This window comes from Pituophis catenifer, unplaced genomic scaffold, assembly GCF_029215685.1.
Source record: "Pituophis catenifer annectens isolate HBS135680 unplaced genomic scaffold, rPitCat1.0.hap2 SCAF_1, whole genome shotgun sequence".
NCBI classification, from domain to species: Eukaryota; Metazoa; Chordata; class Lepidosauria; order Squamata; family Colubridae; genus Pituophis; species Pituophis catenifer.
In genome coordinates this window covers 241,209,318-241,228,220 of record NW_027256881.1, presented here as the reverse complement: position 1 = coordinate 241,228,220, position 18,903 = coordinate 241,209,318, and the positions used below count along the sequence as shown (strand labels likewise).

General features: G+C 39.4%; 2 protein-coding genes across 2 annotated transcripts; both read left to right on the top strand.

Annotated features, from left to right (window-relative positions):
* Positions 1 to 2,003: 2,003 nt before the first annotated feature.
* LOC139327516 (interferon-induced transmembrane protein 1-like) lies at positions 2,004 to 6,610 on the top strand. The gene is made up of 2 exons (XM_070957359.1): positions 2,004 to 2,306; positions 5,941 to 6,610. Exons 1-2 carry the CDS (start codon positions 2,052 to 2,054, stop codon positions 6,091 to 6,093), a joined length of 408 nt encoding a protein of 135 aa, XP_070813460.1. The 5' UTR covers positions 2,004 to 2,051; the 3' UTR covers positions 6,094 to 6,610.
* Positions 6,611 to 16,713: 10,103 nt separating this feature from the next.
* On the top strand, positions 16,714 to 18,125 carry LOC139310729 (dispanin subfamily A member 2b-like). The gene is made up of 2 exons (XM_070934947.1): positions 16,714 to 16,848; positions 17,916 to 18,125. Exons 1-2 carry the CDS (start codon positions 16,714 to 16,716, stop codon positions 18,123 to 18,125), a joined length of 345 nt encoding a protein of 114 aa, XP_070791048.1.
* The last annotated feature ends 778 nt before the right edge of the window (positions 18,126 to 18,903 follow it).

The window sequence follows — 18,903 nt, the reverse complement described above, 5'->3', positions numbered from 1 at the left end:
GATTATAAAAGAAAAATCAGATACAATTATTAACTAGATTGACAAGAGTAGCTTGACTACTCTTCCTCCCATGCAGGAACATAGCAAAGCCATAAATACTGTAGGTAAGATAGTGATTCTAGTGTGGGAATAAATATCCATCTGATTCAGTTCCAAACCTGGAGAAAGACACTGGAAACATGGAGGCTGATTGGAAAGTGTGTCCATTTATTGACGAAGCAGAACCACCAAGCACATGGTTCTAGTGCAGCTGACAAAATGGAGGGAGGGGTTTTTATACCTTCTTTGGCCTTTGCACTTAAACTTCCTGTTCCTGTGCAGGAATATGTATTCTATTGGCTGTCAGTTTGCTTTGGGGGTCATGTATGGGTTATGTGGGGGTCATAGCTGGCACTATAGGCAAAGTACAAATTGTAGGTGTTTGTCTGAGCTAAGTTTGGTTGAAATTTGGACCGCTCTGAGGCTGATGCAATAATTCTTATTGTGGCTTAATGGCTTTGTCCTGTGTTGGATCTTGAGTAAGGGCTAATCCTACCATTCTGCCTTTGTTTCAAAATATCCTGTCTTAAATGGATTTCTGCCTGCAGTATTTGCTTTGCCTATGAATAGAGCAATCTCTTTATATCTTAAGTGCTGACATCTGCTGGGTATTAAGGAAAGTGGGGGTTGCTTTCTGCCTCTAAAAAAACATGTTTCTCCATTTTTCCCTTTGGGGATTTTTTTTTTAATATTCCTCAAAATATTTCATTTTTCTAGGAGGGGGGTAACTTCTCACAATAGTTTCACATTTTTGGAAAGGAAATAAGCCCGTTTGCCTTATGCCAAGTGTATGAAGTTAGCACCCACACCTCTCCTAGAAAAATGAAATATTCTAAGAAATATTAAAAAGACAGAACATTTCCCCTAAAAGAAAGATAGAAATCTTAAGACAGAAACTCAGCCCCAGCTCCCTGCCCCCAGCAGATATTTTGGTTATTTACAAGACAAAAGGCTGGGCCAGCTTATCTACAACACAAAAGACATGGTCCTCAGGACATGATAGGATTAGCCCTCAGTCAAGATCCAAACCAGGACAAAGCCATTAAGCCATAATAGGAATTGGCCAAAGCCCCTTCATTACATCATTACCCAGCAAGATTCAACCAGGTCTACAAAGTTAGCTAAGACCCCCACCCCCTGGAAGTCTGACAGCCAATGGGATACATTTCTTGTACAGGAACAGTAAAATAAGGCAGGGCCCAAGAGAGTGTATAAATATATCCCTGTCTCCACTCCATGTGCTTTCTTTTTTTTGCCCAGGATCCAAAAACCTTATGTGGTCCTGTCCACTATTAAACCAGCTTTCCAAGCAGTCTCCCGTGTTTCTAGTGTCTTTCTTCCCACTTGGAACTGAACCCAGATGGACATTTCTTCCAACACAAGTGTCTGGTATTTTTAATATTCTTGATAGCAATCAGGTGAATTGATCTAAACTTAAGGGTAACCACAGGAGGTTATTGGTTAACCACAATAAGTAAGGCACAAGTGCCTGTTCCACATTGCTAAGCCACGTTTTGTAAAGATTAGCTTTAGATAGATAAAATCAGACGAAGAAATCATACATTCAAGGTAAAGAAATGTACAGGAAATGTACAGGTCCCACTCTGATTGGCAAACAGTGGTTTATGTGTTGTAGCACATCTAGCACCCATGACCACAGTTAAATCCGTTTTCAAAGTAACTTAATTTTCAGGGCCAGATCGTATTAACTTTAGTTACACAGAATTCTTTGTTGAGCCTACAGGGTTACGAAAGTATTATTATGCCTCTAAGTAGAAATGCATCTTCAAAAATATGATGATTCGCCGTATTCTTCAAGGACACATAGCGAAACTTAAATTCATCTTTTCCCCGAGAAGTATCCCGAAGAGCCAACTTTCGATTCCCGAACGGGGACCGCCTTCCCCGTCGACAACGGGGCGTGATCTCCCGCCTCCCAGTCCTGTGCAGGCAAAATCGCTCAGTCCCACGTTCAGAGCCTTGTGGTCGTCCGCTTCCTCCCCTTGGAAAAGATGGCGAACCCAATCCAGTTGTCCCGCCCGCTGCAGGGCCAGGCAGGCTTGCCGAGTTATGAGCAGCTGAAGGAGGAACACGATATGGGAATCCTCGAGGCTTCCGGGGTGCCGCCTGGGGTCACCGTGATCCGCATGCACTCGCCGCAGGTCTATACAACGCCTCCCCGCGACCATATCATTTGGTCCCTCTGCACCACCTTATACTTCAACGTTTTCTGCCTTGGGTTTTTTGCCTTGATTTTTTCCGTGAAGGTGAGAAAAGGCGCTGGGTGTTTTTGTGTGCGTTTCCCGCTTCTCCGCCCTTCCCAGGGGCATATTTTGGGAGAAAAACGAGGTTCCGATCGGACGCTTGCGTTTTAAAGTTAACTGGCCTAAGAACTCGATCCTAACTATCGGTACTCCGACCTTCGCGGGATTTCTAATTAGCAGTGGGTTCATTAAGGCCATTTACCTTTACCTTTACATTGAAGGTCGTGCCGCTGTAGACCGCCGGGCCGGATTCGCGAATTGATTTTCCTCCTTTGGAGCCTAAAGCGAGCTTTGGAGGAAAGAAATCGCCTGCCGTGGTTGGGAGTGACTTGGTCCTCTTTTAAGATAGTCCAGTATCTCTATACAAGCAGAAAGCTACCTTGAACTAGAGAGCTAAAGCCAGGTAGCTCAGAGAAGGGAATCAATGCGGCTGCCCTATGTAATGTAAAGTGGAAATTCCGCACGAAAAAGGAGTCTGCTTCCCCCCCACACACACACACACACACACCGCGCGGTTTTGTTTTGTTTTTGGCGTTTATTATTATTTACTATTCTGTAATTTCTTCTCGTTGGCTGGATTTGTAAATCATCGGTCATATTTATTCTAATAAGTTGAGTGAACCCAGCCTAAAGACTTAGTTATTGGTTGTCACCTGAAAACTTTTATTTTTAATTTTTAAATGTTTAAGCCAACTGTACATTGTGCATGGTGTATACCATTTCTCATTTTGAAGGGGGAGTTGTTTCCCCACAGCTGATAAGATATTTTTATTTATATTTATCCCATCTTTAATACTTTTATAAAGAAGTTGAGGCAGTGAACATACCAAATACTCATTCTTTCTCCTGTTTTCTCCACAACAACCCTCTTGTGAGGAAGATTGGGCTGAGAGGGGAGAGAGAGAGTGACTGCCCACCCAGCTGGCTTTCATGCCTAAGGCAGGACTGCTACTCAAGTCTCCTGGTTTCTAGCTTGGTGCTGTGCTTGAACATGCATGTTTATTACTTCATAACTCAATATTTCATGGGGTGGCAAATGATGTTCTTAAAAAGAATGATCTGTGTAGTGATATGAAGATACTGTTTTGATACACCCTGGAGCACTTACACAGGCAAGTTAACACCTGAGGCTGCATTTGTTAAGCTATGCATTGGCAGGTATGAAGCAGCCTTAAATCTTGAAAGAATTAAGGAATGAAAGTATCTGAGTAGCATATCAGTAGCATATTGCCATATTGTACAGTTTTTACAGGCAAGAGAGAACTGGCTAAGTTTACATAGTACATTGGGAGCTGAATGTTAGGTGAACTTGGCTAGTTATGGTTTATTCAGGAATCTATGATGAAACAAATCCTGACTTAATGTTGAAAAAAATGCTTCTGCTTTCTAAGATTGCAGAACTTTTCTGCAAATACTGAAGTGTAAATACAATATTTGCATTTTTGTGCATTCGGTCCTTACATTCAGTTTTCTATAGTGGGTATGCAGGGTGTCCAGCCATAGAGAAGAACATGGTATATCTCCATCTACTACTATGATTGGCATCTGATGGACCTGCTCTGGGAATCATCACCAGGCATCTGAATTGATATTTTGCCCATGTGTGCAGCTGAATTCATGCATTCTGCTAAGCTTTATCTCATGAGCTTTTCCATGGATGTTGTAGGAAGAAACATCCTTCTGGGCCCTGCTCCAAGTGGGGAAAAAGACACTGGAAACATGGAGACTGCTTGGAAAGATGGTTTAATGGTGGACAGGATCACATGGTTTGAGTTCCTGAACAGAAAAAAAGGGAGGAATACAGCCAGTCCACGGGTTTTTATGCTCTCCCTGGCTTTGAACTTCCTGGGGCCCAGAAAGAGTATCCTGATTGGTTGTCAGACTCCCAGGGAGTGGGGGTCTTAGCTAGCCTTGCTGACTGATGTAATCTTCCCAGGTGCCATGTGGTGAGTTTCTGTCTAGATGGGTCCCATTGTGTTAGTTTCTGTTGCTATTGTGTTGCAGATGAAGGTCCATTGACAAAGATTGAGTTTCTGCTTCTGGCCCATTAACAAAAGGGTGGGGGCAGGAAGGTGGGAGCTGCTTTGTCTTTCCATTTCTCATCCAGGGAAACATAATATTCTGCCTTTTTAATATTTCCCAAAATATTTCATTCTTCTAGGAAAGGGGTTGGTGCTAACTTCCTACAATGTTGCTGAGAAATTCAAGTTGTCCACACTGCCAATACAGTTATCATACTGCATATTTCCTGATGTGAATTAATCTGTCCAATCATTATAATTTTCTGCACTTCGTTTGGAATATAATTTAAGATATAATCCATAATACACAACATCGACAAATCAATTTAGATAATTTCACAGAATAGCTCACTGGTAGAAAAATGAGATGTCTAACCCAGTGCAGAGAATTCTAACAAAAAGCCAGAATAATTCACATATACAAGTATGCTGCATGATAATTGTACTGGCAGTTGGACAACTGAAACTGAGTTCCTTAATTTTCAGTTACTGCTTTTGCATCTAAAACTCAAGCTTTCTGAAGCACGAGTTTTAAAATGTAATGGGTGGAAAGAGGAACTTCACTTCAAAGGGAGTAATCCTACTCTTAAAGCTGCAACTGAGTGCAGTGAAATCAAAATTAAGCTCACCCGAGGAAATTTATATAGAAGTGCAATGAAAAATGCATGTTCTTAAAGAGATCTTGGTATGAACGGCCTCTCAAAACATAGAGAGAGGTGTATGATGCTTCTTTGAATTCATTGATTTCTAAATTTGCTATTCCTCAGTGTAGACAATAATCCAGACTACTGCAGACACAACTGTACAGCCACATTTTACATGCAGTAAAAGAGTTAGTGTTAAGCTATTAAGGTAGACCTCGACTTACAAACATTTGTTTAGTGACCATTTAAAAAATTACACCTGAAAAAGGTGACTTATAACCTTTTACACTTAGGACTATTACAGGTTCCCTGTGGTCACCTGATCAAAATTAGAATGTTTGGCAACTCACATGTATTTATAACAGTTGCTGTGTCCCAAGATCATGTGATCATTCTTTGCAATCTTCTGACAAGCAGAGTCAATGGGGAAGCCAGATTCACTTAACATGAATGTTAATATTACTAACTTAATAACTGCAGTGATTCGTTTTACAACTGTGGCTACAAAGGTTATAAAATGGGGCAAAACAACCGTCTTGTTTAGCAATGGAAATTTTGAGTTCAATTGTGGTTATAAATCAAGAATACCTGTACCTAACCTAAACAGGCTGTTTCCTGAAAGTGGGGAATAGTAATGGGAGCCATGCAACATAATTCCAATTATATTTCTGGAGTACTGTAAGGCAAAGACAAAAATGTGTTCGCTTCCTAGAAACCATAATTCACGTAACGAACAATATTGCAAGTTTCAGCCACATTTGTTCTACATAGCTCATCTTTGCAAGTGAGATGTTTTGGCCTGTTCTCAGTTCCCTGATTATGTCAACATGGTATTAATGGATGCATTTCTACTGTTTTGCAGAGAATATTTTCTGTTTAGTTTGGAGCCATAATTGAAGCTCAGGAGGCTGGCAATAGTTCGTCTATGGGTTGCTTCTAGTAATGGATCTTTTCTTTCTTCTTTCCTAACAGGCCAGAGATCGCAAAGTGATTGGGGATTACAATAGCGCTGCCAGCTATGGCTCTACTGCCAAGTGCCTGAACCTTGTTGCCCTCCTGCTGAACATCCTGGGTCTTGTTACTATCATTGTCGTCATTGTAATGGTGTTCTCTCAAAAGCACTGAACCATGCACCAGCATAATTACCTTTTGAAAACTACCCACCTCCTGTCCTTGATACAAGAGCTATATCTTGGTGGTTGACCTTCTCCCTTCACCCCTAATCCTAGTGTGGTGTTGTTTTGAAAACAGCCCTTGATTTGAGAAACTAGTAGTGTACAGCAATTGCAACAATGGCTCTCTTACCAATGCCAAGTTGGAAGTGGCCAAGGGTCCATCGCAAGAGCTGGAATGTATAATTGCATTATGTGTGATTTCAGACTGTTTCTTAAATATTACACATGGCTTTGCTGCCTCTTTGGCACTCCTGGCTTATTTTTCTACTGGTTATTCTCAGGCAGCCTTTTCTTCTATTGAATGTTACTGATCTGGAAGGATCATGGTATAACCTGAGGGAAAGAATCACTCTGTGCTGTTTTTTGTATTTTTCTATGACTTTTGTAATAGAAAATGCCTTTAGAGATTGTCTTATATTCTAAAATAATTATTCAATTTTTTTCCCAAATAAATTGTATGGGCTTGATCATGTTTGTAGGGTTTTTAAGGAGCTACAACCCATCGCAGTGAAAGTGAGCTTATAAAATGTACCTCTGCTATAAGACTGGTGTTAACCTGAAGTACCTGCACATTGTGTATTCCAGCTACCATCTGATGGCATTTCCATAGTATCTTGGAGATGGCTCATAAGTAGCCATTCCCCCTATACCAGTGGTGGTTGCTACTGGTTCGCCTCAGATTGGGTGAACCGGTAACAGCGGCGGCGGGAGGCTCCGCCCACCTGCCCGGATGCTTATGCGCAGAAGTGCTGTGCGTGTGAGCGTGCACACGCCCATGAGCAAACCAGTAGCAACGGGATTTGAAACCCACTACTGCCCTATACCTTATAAGACACAACAGCCATTTTAAAAAATCAATTTTTCCCCATCCCAGCTTCTCCCAAGCAAACGCTACTCAGGAGGGGATTATAAGGGATTGCTGGGGTAATGATCATAATTTATCACTTTAGACATTGATCCACACCAAGTATCTTTCTCAGAGATACCTTGCCGTGGTAAATGTATACAGTGCTTATGCCATGGAAATAAATTTAAATGGCATTGTGACATCTGTGCAAACACATTTTTCTCAGAGATCATACCTAAATTCCTATGCATTACTAAAGTGTTCACTTGAAAGAATTAAATCTGGAGAAATCTTAGGAGCTGCAGGCGGACGACTATTGTACAAGGGTGTAAACTTTTATTTTCTGGAACTGACTTCCTGCAGATTTTCTGGAAAATCTGGGCAACAATCCATTGACAATTATCTAGTTCAGGACGTAACAAATCCCAGAATTGCTTGGAACAGACTTGGAAGCTAATTTTAGCACTGGACATTCCAATGCATTCAGTCAGAATTCTAGGATAGTAAGGCAGTCTATCTTCCCCAGTCACAAAGCACCTAAGAAAAAGAGGGCATGGGATAATGTTACACAGAAATTTACAGGGCAGTGATCAGTTCTGCCCTTGGGACTGGTGAAGAAAACATAGTAATAACTCAAAGTAGAATAATAAACAATCTAATAAACCTACATAGTCCTAATTCTGCATTCGACTTTTCATACTGCTGGCCCTGCAATCCTGGATAGCTACCAGAACAAGCACAAAGCAAGATGGAGAAGACTTGCTTATAAGAGGACTTTGTAGCAGGCAGTCCTTTTTTTCAGAAAGGTAACAGTTTTTTGTAGGTTTCTGGATTGGTGCTTTATAGAATCTTAACCAAAATCACCATTGTTGCAATATGTCCATATATCCCTTTTATTTCAAATTGGATCTTTTCTTGATGATTGAATTGAGTAGTGTATGTGTCCAGGAATTCAGTGTGTGTTTGTTGCGTAATATTTGCTGTGTAAAAAGAAGGCAGCTTCCTCTTGGTGCTCTCTTAAAACACGTCTCAAAAACGTAATATGTAGAAATCCAAATACAAACTGTCCTTTGTAGATGTTTTCTATTCATTCTCATTCACACACTAAATAGAGAAGTGACTCTATGGTTTATTCATTTCAGGGGAAAAGAGATTGGTGGTGTTGCAGACATGGACTGGGAGAGACACACTGTTTGTTCAGAGTTGCTTCACACAAGCTAGTCAGAATTTTATGGTTTGCATCATCCTAGCAAACAAAACCACTGAAGATGAAATCATAACATGAGGAATTTCACACTGCTTCTCAAATACTTTTATAGTGACATATACTCATGTTCATCTGGAAGACCAAGAATTTAGTAACCAAGTGAAAAACCATATTATTGGTAGATCTTGCAGAATATTCTTCATAGCAGAATATTCTTCATAGCTCTGTAATGAGATGTCCACAGCCACAAATTTTAATTAAACCATTTAATTAAACTCAGTTGAAACTGAGCTAGGCTTCCCTGTATCTATTTTCCAAAGTTACTTCAAAGCTTAACGGCTTCATGGTAAGAATTGCTTCTTTTTCAAACAATGCAGCCTAATATATACTATCCCCGGTAGGAGAAAATATTGTTGCAGATCTTCATTCTAGTTAGTCTGGAAGCCTAAAACAAAAGGGTTTTCATTGGGTTGTTCCTGGAAAAGAAATACACAGGGAAGCACAGCAGCAAAATGCATTTACTATGATAGTAAAGAGAAAGAAAATACACAGGGAAGCAAATTACAGAGTGCAGGGGAGATGCAGTATGATTTATTTTAAAGTGTATCATGTGTAAGTACTGACGCTAATCAGGACAGGTTTTCCACCCATGTGCTCCCCAAGGAGAATGAGGGCACACTTGTCACAGATAGCCCAGCTACTGACTGCTAATGGACATAACAAAACTGAAATAAAATGGTAGATTTATAAGTGGTCTTCATTAGATGATCACAATTGAGACCTCCAACTTGGTTGTTAAGCAAAGTGATCACTAAGTGAAACTGCTTACGATTTTACTTCAGCTCTCCTTTGCTTTACAAACCCGTGAAAGTTATAAATGCAAGGGTTGGTTGAAAAGTTATTTCTTTAATCACTGTTGTAACAGTGAATGATTGCTAAATGAGACTTTTGCTGAACAAGTACTATTTGTATAAAAATATACATAGGATAAAGAATCCCCAGTTTTATCTAAATTGCATTTTGAAAGGCAAGAGGTCAAAAAGAAGTTCCTAGATTCTTAAAACATAGACATTCGATTTATTAACAAAGGCCAGGTAAAAGACAAACATTTAGGAAGAAAACGTGATGTATCCTTATCTATTTCTCAATGTTTGCTGTGGTGGTCGAAAAGGCTCATGGGGCAAGAATGCAATCTCCAATAACGAGCTAAATAAATTTGTGTATTCAAGAGCAGAAACCAATTGCATAAAAGGGAAAAGGTCCAGTTCTATTTTATTGATAGTTATATATTATGTAGGGTGCGATTCCATGTGTATAATAACAGTACAATATATTTCCCCAGAAAACACTAAAGAGGATATCAAATAATTTGCCAGGCTCCTTTTGATTACCAAAGAAATAACAAGAAAAAGCTGATGTGTCATTGGCAAATGTTATGCCTATTATTCTCCCCCTCCCCTCATAAAATTGCCTGGGATGAATTCATGGCTATGACAACTTGATTTAGCGATATTCTTTGGCTCTGCCTGTGATTGCTTTACCAAGATCTAACAATCAGCAATGCAAATGGGAAGATTTGAAGAGGGAATGTGTGTGCCACCTTAGCTTAGAAAGATCATGTTTGGGTTCTTAATAACATTTTTATTTCTCTTTATTACTAGAAATGCTGTACAAAGGGTGTCATGGAAAGAACTGTTGAAGGCACCTGAGCTTTCTTGAAATTGTATTCTCAACTAAAATTGATTAGATTTCTCCCTAATACACAAGGAGATCAGTTTTGTTTGAGAAAGGGAATTGTGTTTTGATCTCTTGGCTTGATCAGAAATACCGTATTTTTCAGAGTATAAGACGCTCCGGAGTATAAGATGCACCTTAGTTTTGAGGGAGGAAAATAAGAAAAAAAAATATTCTGCTTCTGTCTACCAGCATCCATGGGTTTTCATCTGGCTAACGTCCTTAGCAAACAGCTTGGTCAGCTTCAGCATATTAGCCTGATTCAGCACAAGTAGCTGATTGGCGGGTGGATTGCCTCCCGGAATACCCTCAATTAGCTGTTCCCAGAGGTGAACCAGCAATAGGTTCGCTGGTTGTGAGCATGCACGCACCTCGTTGGGGCAGATACGCAGCTTCAAAAATGCAGCTGATTGTCGCAGGGCGCTCCAGTAAGTACAGCAGGGGAAGCGCGGAACCGGTCTGACAACGCAGCAGCTGTTCCAGGTTGCCATTTTGGCCCCTTCACCTCACTTTTCCACCCTCCAAAAGCTCTGTTTGAGAGGCCACCTTTGCAGTCTCCAAAAGATTCAAAAGCTCCGTTTGGCTGCCTTTGCAAAGAGAAGCTTTGCAAATGGAGCTTTTGGGGGCTGCAAAGGCAGTCTCTCAAACGGAGCTTTTGGAGGCTGTGTGAGAGGCTCTCCATGTGAGAGGCTGTGTTTGCAGCCTCCAAAAGTTCTGTTTGAGAGGACATGCGGAGGCTGAAGGGTGGGGCCGACGGGTGGGCGGGACCAGTGGTGGGCTGCTCCCAGTTCGGTCCGGTTCTTACGAACCGGTAGTAATAGTGGCGGCAGGCTCCGCCCCCTTGCCTGGACATCATCATGGACGATCTGTGCATGCACAGAAGCATGCACAAGCGAAGCGAACACACGCACGCACTCCCATTGCGAACCAGTAGTGGAGGTAAGTAGAAACACACACATACACACACCCCAAGCAAGACTACGTTTGGTATATGAGATGCAGCCAAATTTTCACCCTCTTTTAGGGCGGAAAAAGTGTGTCTTATACACTGAAAAATAAGGTATCTACTTTTCATAAACCTTGAGAAAAAATGGGGAGGGATAGCAAATCACACAACATAGTAGATCAAAACAAAATTGCACTTCCGAATTTTAAAATGTTTGGAACCAATTCTTTCAAAGTTACTCCTAAATCCCATTAAAAGCAGTAAGAATGGACTTGATCAAATATAATTAATCTGGGAAAAATATTTTTGAGCCTAGTACAACTGACAAATTGACTTCTGTAACTAACATATATATTTTTGCATATAAATTTTTGGTAAAATAAAAAAAAAAAAAACCATGATTATGCTTGTGCTGCATATTCTAATGAATTCCCTGAACTACAAAATATCCAGCCATATTTCAGACTTGAGTGTTGTACAAACCCAATCTGTGTCATTAGTTTATATATCAGTGTGCTGATATATCCAACCCCCATCTTCTGTTTCCAATCAACATAGATAAAGTACCACCCTTACTGGTATTAGAACAATTCCTTATTAAAAGAACTGTTGGATTTCATCATGTACTAAAAGGAAGTACATGCTGTACTTCAATTGAAAACATCTGATTATTTATCCCAGCCTGAATTACAGTAAATAAGCTTTTGTTGGAAGGAAAAAGTAGCCTTTCCCTTTAAGGATTGTCGGAAGGCAGAGCTTTCCCTTCTTAAATTCAAAACTCCCAGCTGGGAGATTACTTTGCCAATGATTGGAAGTCAGCTGCTTGAGAGCTGAATTAGTTTGTTTATAGGAAGGCAGGCAAGAAACAAATACAAGCACAGCGTTCCGAAGCTAGCCTGTTTGAACTATAAGAGTAACCCTTTCTTATATCCTAAAACGTCTTTTGATTTTCTATGTGACCCTTTAAAGTCTTTTGAAATTCTTTTGATTTGGCGTGTGAATCCTTTGATTTGTGTGTGTGATTGTTTTATGGTGTTGAAATCCTGTTTTTGTTTGTGATTGGGTTCTTCAGACCTGGATCTGGCAAATAAATAATTGTTTTATAGTCCACTCTCTGTTTTTCCCAGCCCTTTGTAGTTGTTCGTTCCCTATAATTATTCAGCTTGCTATTTCTGTGTTTTCTCCTTTTTCTCATGTGTTTAAATTACTTTGGCTTGATTTCTTTTCCTTTTTTGGGTGTTTGTTTTTCTTTCCTGTGTCCCATATCTGTTTGGATGTTGCAGGCCCCTGTAATTTCGTCCTTCCTTTGTTGTGGAAAATAGGGTGGCTTCAGCTTCTTAATGGCCCATTGATAAAGGTGGGGGCTGAAACTCTGCCTGAGTTTCTGCTTATTTCTTTTAGGGGAATTTCCCTGCTCTTTTAATATTGAGTTTCTCATATCTTCCAACAATTTCATATGAAATATAATGGCTGAGTAATGAAGAAAAAAGCAATATTAAGCAATTAGCATTGGAAGGGAAGTAGTACTAAATTTAAAAGCTGTTTACCAGCCTTCTTTTTCCCAGAATTTGAGTGTCATCAGTTTGCAGCTGATATACATATTGTGTACCAGAGTTACAAACAGTTAAACTTTAATTAAATTTTCACCCAAGGAAGATTGATGTCTCTTCTGCAGAAAAAAAAAAAAAGAATTATATGATGCAAGACAGGACATATGGTTGCTAGTAAAGACTGTTTCTTCACAGTTGGGGACAAGATTCTTTTACAATGGCTTCTAAGTTCCCTTTGATTGAAATGAACTTTCAATCTCTTCTATTGTTCTCTTTTGCTTTGCATTATCTATGAGAAGTAAAGTTTATGAGTTGGGATAATTTCACTGTCAGAATATACTATTTCACTAAAACTTAAGACATAATGTAGTATTGTCTCAACCTGATGAAAACCCAGCCAATGCAGTAGTATCACTTTGCAATATTGTAAATGTGACCCAGAGAATGTTTCAGGGAAACACATCATATGAAGTCAACTTATCTATGATATTGGCAGATAAAGGGCTATTGTGAGTCCTGATGGTAAGGACAAATAAATACCCCGTACTTACTATAAAAGTGTTCAGTTTTCCACATCTACTCGGAGGCTATACATACAGAGTTTCTGAACATCCAAAGTTTGCTGCAACTTTCCTTGTATCAATCTCTTACTTGCCCACCAAATCTGTGAGAAGAAGAAAGAATCAGATCCATTCCAGTTTGTCCTTTCCAAATCAGGAGAGAACAAGAAATCAAAATAATTCACTTTTATTTTCATTGGAGAAGGAAAGAGTTAATTCTTCTGGATCTCTCAAGAGCATTTGATGTCATTATCTGGGTTCAGACAGAACCCTAAACCAAACTGTGACTATTTATGGATCAGTATCTTATGCAGATCCAGCCAGTAAGATTAGTTTATGCCATCAATATCTGATGTAGACCCAGGCAATTGGTTGATTCAATAAACCATGGCTAATTTAATCAATCATGGACTAGTGTGTATAGGAATATAGCCACATATTTTCTGGATATGTTATTTGGATTTTGGTAATTCAACAACTCCCATGGCTAAAAGACCTTGGGTTTCTTAAAGACCCAGTTTCAAATCTTTCATGAGGTATGGAAACTCCCCGCCCCCCAGGCTGATTGTAGCCCAGTTACTCCCTCTCAGCCCACCATAACTTTCAACGTGTTATTGTGAGGAAAAAAGTAATTTACAATATTATGATATATTTTTCAAACAAGGAAGATTGGTAAAACATATTAACATCTACATTTTGAAAACAGTAATTGGACAGAATTTCTCTCTCATTCAGCTAGAAAGACATACAACAAAAGGAGAATTTTCTCTCACAATTGTAGCCATCAACTTGAATAGATTTATTCAAGGATTGGATATGAGAAACAAATCTGCATTCTCTTAATTTCAACTTTTTGAAGCATAAATTTCAATAGGCCTACTCAATACTGTTCCATGGAGTTAAAGAGGTTTACTGCCAGTACAATATATATATCCCATTTGATAAAAAGCGTCCCTGAAAGAGATCTAAATCAAGTTGGATCGACGACATCAGCATAAGAAAATTTATGGAATAAATTCAAACTAAAAAATAAAAAGTATGACATGCTTTGTGATTATATAAATATGAATCAGTGGTGGGTTGCCCCCATTTAGACCGGTTCGCAAGAACCGGTAGTAAAACCAGCGGGAGGCCCTGCCCACTGCCCCAGATGTCGTCATCGGCAATCTGTGCATGCGCAGAAGCTTCTGCGCATGTGCAGAAGCAAGGCACATGTGCAGAAGTAAGGTGCACAAGAGAGCGCGATCCCATTGCGAAGCGGTAGTAATGGTAAGTAGAACCCACCCCTGATATGAATCAATCATAGCAAAACAAATTGTATGGGTCAAGTATAGAACCCTGAATCAACTATATCAGAGGAAGTTTTGATTTCAAGGAATATGATAGTTTTAATATTAAAAGGCAACTGAAAGAACAATCTAAGGAGATATCTATTGCTAAGGTCTGCTATTAGGCATAGTAAAAGCTCTGATATCTAGTGTGTGTGTGTGTGTGAAGAGGAAGCCAAATACAGTACTAGATTCTTAACTGCTATATCTAAGACTATTTTATATTTTCAAATGGACCTAATCCAAAACCCATCATCTATGAAAAAAATGCTAATTCTCAGATTTGGTGTAATCATCAATCAATCCTTGAATATTTAAAAATACACATTTATCAGATCCAAGGGCAGGTTTATTCAGCACAACAAAACTGATAACTGTCTTCAGATGCAATAATTTGTCATTGCAAAACAAGGTGGCACGTAATTAAATCCACTAAATCATTCAATTTCTTTTTCACAAGGTAAAAACTCCACATGTAGCTGGTTCAATAGCCTTGCAAGTATCTGAAGATATCCATAATGAAAGTGGCACAGGCAATATATTAAAAATCTTTTCAGCTTTCAAGGCATACCAAATGACAATTGTTGCCCCCTTTTATTTTCTAGGCTGGTGTTATGGAAACTCTCTTGAAGGAATGCAATGACAGGAAGTTTGAGATCAGCTTGTACAGCTGCTGCCAGTGCAATTTCTGTTTAATACAAAAAAAACCCTCAAAAAACAAAGGAGTGTATTCTCTAGCCTCTTGAAACCAACAGTCTCAATCAAAAGTCATTGTCATAAATTCACATGCAAAATAGCAGTCTATTTGCTTTCTCAGATACAAATAACGAGTGTAGCTTTGAACAATGAGAACTTTTAAGATTTAATGGGATGCACTATATTTATTTCTGCAGCCAAAGTTCCATTTATGAACCTCTGCTTCTGGGCTGAGCTTTCAAGAGTCTACATCCCATTCATTTTTGTTTAACGTTTTAAGCTAATGTTGCAGTTCTAACAAACTTTATGCTGGGAATGGAATAAAGCTACTGGTAAATTCTCAGAACTCTCTCTGCCAAAACTTCTACCCTTCTAGGCAGAACCTGTTGGGTTTCAGCAAGTTTTGACCAGTTCTGGAGAACGGGTAGTAAAAATTCTGACTGGCCCTGCCCCCATCTATTCTCTGCCTCCCAAATCCCAGCTGATCGAGAGGAAATGGGGATTTTGCAGTAACCTTCCCCTGGATTGGGGAGGGAATGGAGATTTTACAATATCCTTCCCCTGAAGTAGGGTGGGAATGGAGATTTTACAGTATCCTTCACCTGCCACACCCACCAAGCCATACCACGCCCACCAAGCCACACCCACAGACCGGTAGTAAAAAATTTTGAAACCCACCACTGCTTCCAGGGCATGGGAAAAAGAAAATGTACTTGACTTCTTCAATCCAAAGCCTTGCAAAACTGCTGCACATATCCCAATGTTGATGTAAATACTGCCACACTATCAACTGGGGACTTGAAAGCTAAATTTAGTCACTGTAGGAAAAACCAGGGCTTCCAGAACAACTTTCTGGGAAATAATAGATTCCCATCTGAAGAGTCAGCTAGAGACTTTCAAGCTGAACTGTCTAATGCAAGAAGGAAAGATTCATTGTATTGGGGCAATGAAAAATCCAGTTTTGGGGACAAGTTAGGATTGTAAAAATGGGGAAAGTTCCATTGATTCACAATGAAATCAGATTGTTTCATTATAAATGTGCCAGAACAACTTTAAAGCTGAGGTGTAATCTGCATGAAAAGCATCCAATGAAATTTTCCGAAGTTTAATAAACTTTACCAGATTCCTGATTTTTTTTTCTCTTCTATGGAGGCAGAATTCTGACTTAAAACCAAAAACAGGAGGAGGAAAATAAAACGATAAATTTATTTCTATCTTTGCAATCCTTTCTTCTAATCTACATTTCTAGAAGCACCTTTTTTTTTTTTTTAAAAAAAAAAAAGGTTAATCCAAGAGTGGACGGACCATCGGGGCCGACTTTTCGCTTGTTTACTAAACGTAGATCTGCAGAATTTTCAAAACGGCTTTTAAGAGCGAGGCAAGGCCGACATCGCGGTACCAAGAGCCCTAAAATTCCCGGTGCAAAGGACAGCATTAACTCCCCGCCCCTCGCAAGGAAAAAGCCCTTGCAACACCCCCCCCCCCCCCACACACCTCTACTCTCCTGCCCATTTTCGCACCGCACGGGGGCGCGAGCCGCAGGGATGAGCTTCCCGTCCAATCAGCGGAGGCCGAGAGCTGTACCGTTTGGGGGCGTCTCCGCGAGCTCGGCAGCGCTCATGCCCGCCTCTTTTCGGCGTTGGTCGCCGTTGGTGAGAGGAGGGTTGGTTTGGCCATGGAGCCTCAACAGACAGAGGTCGTCATGCGCCCCACCTTTCAATACCCCAAGGCCATCTCTAATCCTGCGGTCAGGGATCATGTGGTCTGGTCGCTGTTCAGTTTAAATTGCTGCAATTGCTGTTGCCTTGGCTTGTTCGCCCTCATCTACTCCATTAAGGTGAACGCAGCTGGGAAGCGCCCTCTCATTTCACACCCCCCCTCCCCCGTCCTCTTTTTTCACACTCAGCTGCTTCTCTCTCACATCCTCCCCATTTCTTTCTGGTCTTCAAGATCTCTACTTCGGCTTCTCTCTAAATCGAGGATGGCTTTTGTTGTAACAGTAACAGAGTTGGAAGGGACCTTGGAGGTCATCTAGTCCAACCCCCTGCTCACGCAGGAGACCTATACTAGGGATTTGAACTGCTGAACTGCCGACCTTTCTGATCGACAAGCTCTATTTATAAGTAGTAAATTACCACAATGTACAGTACAATACTTACCTACTTAACTCCAGTTACACGGGAACATGCCCTCTCGAACTACAGGTAATCCTCGATTTAACAATAGTTTGTATAGTGACTGTTTAAAGTTGCAACAGCACTGAAAATACTGGAATACACTCAGTTCCTTGAATATTCACTACGCTTACTGGAGTTGTACAAATCTAAAAGAGATAAATACTATATCTGGTATATAAGGACTAATATTAATGTTGATGTAAAGTTGACAGGACTGAAAACAGATCTTTGATTGATTGATTGATTGATTAAGCTTTCAGCAGGGACTTCTAGTTGCTACAAAAGAAATATTGTATTTCCTACAATGGTGTTTTTTGGTGCTCTTATTTTCTTCCCAATATATGAAAAACATAAAAAATCAGTAATTTGTTAAAAGTTGCATACCTTATTCCATTTTTCAGGAAAAGAATGCTACTCTGTAAATCAACATTTCTTAATTGAGGCAATTTCTTAGTGTGTAGACTTCAAATCCCCAGCCAGCAGGCAATTCATAAGAATTCTAGCAGTCAAAGTCCATATACCTGGAAGTGGCCAAGTTGGAAAACACTGCTCTAATTTCTAGGTAAAGAGGGATATAATAACCCTAGATCATTCTTAATTGCATTGAAGAGAAAACTATTGATATTGATGTGATTACCTAAGATTTAAGTGATTAAAACATTTGTAAAGATGTTTCCATTGCTAATTCTTATTTTTCAAAATCGGTTTCTCTCCCTTTTCACTTCAGTCAAGAGATCGTAAAGTTCTTGGAGACCCTGAAGGTGCAGCTAGTCATGGCAGGACAGCCAAGTACCTGAATATTGCTGCATTGCTGATAACCATCATAGTCTACATTATTTTCATCATTATATTAATCAGTAGTGCACTGCTCATCGTTAACATAGTCTTCGAAATAATGAAGCTTCCAGATGAAATAGAAGAATTCGGAGGGAACTAAACCATACATCCAAAATATTATTTTCAACGATGTATTCTATTTTAGCATTGGTTTAGCTTTCTTTTGCATGCCTTAAGCATATCAATTGACAGTTTGGTTACACTTTTGGGTATATAAAGATTATTCTCTGCACTACATCTGTATCCTATTTCCCTACCACAATTTATTGAAGTTATTTATTGAAAAGTAGATTATTTAACTGGGTTGATGTTATCTTTAACCCAAGATCTAGATTTCTGTCTTCCTAATCCTAGGAATCATCCATTTTTGTTGCTGTTATATTTTATTTATTTGTTTATTTATTATATTTATCAAATTTATATTTTGCCCATTTTAAAGTGACATGGGCAGTCAACAAATAAAAAGAGTTACTATATTTTGATTTCTCAATGGAACATTCAGTTTTTTATGTATTTCAGTATGTTTTCAATATCATAGCTTTCTATATTTCAGTATGAAGTTTGAGGTGAGTTCAAAACAAATAAAAAAACACATCTTTATATTTTATGTAGATAAAGAGTTTTTGATGGCAAAAGTCAGCTGATAAAAACATTCATTCCCTAAATGTTCATTGTTGTTTTTGTTTCCTTCATTCCTCTGTCAGAAGGAAACTAGATATTGCAAGGTTACATATTCCATATCTGTACAGAGCTGCACTAATTAATAGCTAGCTGTCAGGTGCAATTGAAGGTACTAGTTGGCACCTTTGAAGTCAGATTAATTCCACTGATTAATTGTTCTGTTAGGAATTTTCTCTTTAGTTCTAGGTTGGTTCTCT